This window comes from Scomber japonicus, chromosome 17, assembly GCF_027409825.1.
Source record: "Scomber japonicus isolate fScoJap1 chromosome 17, fScoJap1.pri, whole genome shotgun sequence".
Lineage (NCBI taxonomy): Eukaryota > Metazoa > Chordata > Actinopteri > Scombriformes > Scombridae > Scomber > Scomber japonicus.
In genome coordinates, this window is record NC_070594.1 from 5,678,985 (window position 1) to 5,681,216 (window position 2,232).

Genomic DNA, 2,232 nt, shown 5'->3' on the forward strand with positions numbered 1-2,232 from the left:
ATGTCAGACTGTGACTCGTCCTGCAGCTCTCAGCAGAACACCAAGAAAGACTTCCTCTGTGAGAGATGTGAGGTAAGAGCCATCACACTGTGGTTTTAGTTAGTTGTTTCAGCAGGTAGAGGGAAACGCTGCAGCCTGCTGTCACCCAGGGGAGGTCAAAGGTCAAAGGCATGGTGGAAGAATATAGTTTAGACTAATATCTGCTGTTAGATTGAAATGTTTAAGATGCTGCTGTGAATTAAGTCAAAATGCATTGCAGTGAAGTTTAATACCTTTCAAGACTTTGTGTGTGTGTGTGTGTCTGTCTCAGGGTTCAGAGGATGAAGGCAGGAAGCTGAAGAGGAGAGAGAAGAACAGAGTCGCAGCCCAGAAGAGCCGAAAGAGACAAACGCAGAGAGCCGACGTGCTGCACGAGGTGTGTGTGTCTGTGTGTGTGTGTGTGTGTGTGTAGGCTTGTGTGTATTTATGATGACATCAGTTTGTGTCTTCACTTCTTCAAGGGACTGTTTACTCAAAGTGATCAAATGTTTCCCTCAAACTTCTTTATTAAAAATCACTGAATCTGTTTTTATTCCTTCTCTCCTTTCTTTCCCTCTCTTCTTCCTCCTGATCTCGTCTTCAGGCCTGTGAGCTGCTGGAGCAGAGGAACAGGAAGCTGAAGAGAGAGGTAATCACTATAAAATATATATCTTTATAAAAACGCTAGTTTGAGTAATGTTACATGGAGACTAGTCACCTGTGTCATGTTTTTATTTAAAGTTAGTCAGTAAAAAAGCCAACATCCATCATTGGTTTGCCTCCTGACTCAGTAGCGGTCGTCATGGAGAAATGAGAGGAGGCAGGAAACTCAGTAGCATCCTGAACAATAAGGACCAGCCATTGTTTGGTGTAGAGCTCCTTTAGTGCCAGATTAATGAAGCCAAACTGCTCTAAAGAGAGATTTAGAAGCTCCTTTATACCTGGTTTGTTTGATTGATGTTGATGTCGTGCTTTACACGTATCTTGTATGACAAGACATTCAATTTTCCCTCTAAGGGATTAATAAAGTAGCTCTTATCTTATCTTATCTCGTCTCAGTGGCGTGCACAGACTGGGCAGGGGCGAAAAGAAAAAAAAGGGCACACGCAGCACGTTCTCACCAATGAAGAGGGCAGTTTAGTGCATGTTTTGCCAACCAGGAGAGCACCTTAGCACCCGTTCTGGCTCCCAAGAGGGCACCTTAGCACCCGTTCTGGCTCCCAAGAGGGCACCTTAGCACCCGTCCTGGCTCCCAAGAGGGCACCTCTATGAATAAGTGTTCCTTTGTCTCTTACAGGTCAGATTTATTTAAGTAGCGTCCAGTTTAAGATTCAGAAAAACATTAACCCTTTATTGGGCAAATAATTATATTTGGTAACTTCTGTAAATATCCTTCCTTCCTTCCTTCCTTCCTTCCTTCCTTCCTTCCTCCCTGCCTTTTTTCTTCCCTTCCTCTTTTCCTTTCTCCCTCCCTCGTTCCTTATTTCCTCTGTCCTTCCTTCCTTTCCTTCCTTCTCTCCTCCCTTCCTTCTTTCCTTCCTCCGTTCTTCCTTCCTTCCTTTCCTTCCTTCCTTCCTTCCTTCCTTTCCTTCCTCCCTCCTTCCTTCCTTTCCTTCCTTCCTTCCTTCATTCCCTCCTTCCTTCCTTTCCTTCCTTCCTTCCTTCCTTCCTTCCTTCCTTCCTCCCTTCCTTTCAATAAAGAAAGAATAAAGAAACAGACAGATGATTGTGTGTGCAGCTCAGTAACAGAGTGAATCTCCTCCTGCAGGTCGACTCTCTCTCCGAGGAGCAGCGTCTCCTCTCCGAAGCCCTCAGAGTCCATGAGCCTTTCTGTCCCATCATGCATTGCTCCTTCGCCTCCTCCTCCAACCTGCAGTCAGACACCATGGCAGCTCGCTCTGTCTGAGGTTTTAGAGTTCTTCTTCTTCTTCTTCTTCTTCTTCTTCTTCTTCTTCTTCTTCTCCTCATCCTCCTCCTCCTCCTCCTCCTCCTCCTTCTTCTTCTTCTTCTTCTTCTTATCCCCCTCCTCCTCCTCCTCCTCCTCCTCCTCCTCCTCCTCCTCCTTCTTCTTATCCTCCTCCTCCTTCTTCTTCTTCTTCTTATCATCCTCCTCCTTCTTCTTCTTCTACTTCTTATCCTCCTCCTTCTTCTTCTTATCCTCGTCCTCCTCCTCCTTTTCCTCCTCCTCCTCCTTCTTCTTCTTATCCTCCTTCT

General features: G+C 45.7%; 1 protein-coding gene across 1 annotated transcript; it reads left to right on the top strand.

The window, feature by feature from the left end:
• On the top strand, window positions 1-1,924 carry batf3 (basic leucine zipper transcription factor, ATF-like 3). Its single transcript, XM_053337456.1, has 4 exons — window positions 1-72; window positions 311-415; window positions 623-667; window positions 1,787-1,924. Exons 1-4 carry the CDS (start codon window positions 1-3, stop codon window positions 1,922-1,924), a joined length of 360 nt encoding a protein of 119 aa, XP_053193431.1.
• The last annotated feature ends 308 nt before the right edge of the window (window positions 1,925-2,232 follow it).

Excerpts from the sequence above, each read along its gene's own strand:
- batf3 (XM_053337456.1), top strand. The coding sequence starts at position 1 with ATGTCAGACTGTGACTCGTCCTGCAGCTCTCAGCAGAACACCAAGAAA. Across the intron at positions 416-622 it reads GAGCCGACGTGCTGCACGAG|GCCTGTGAGCTGCTGGAGCA; the intron begins GTGTGTGTGTCT and ends TCTCGTCTTCAG. Across the intron at positions 668-1,786 it reads ACAGGAAGCTGAAGAGAGAG|GTCGACTCTCTCTCCGAGGA; the intron begins GTAATCACTATA and ends CTCCTCCTGCAG.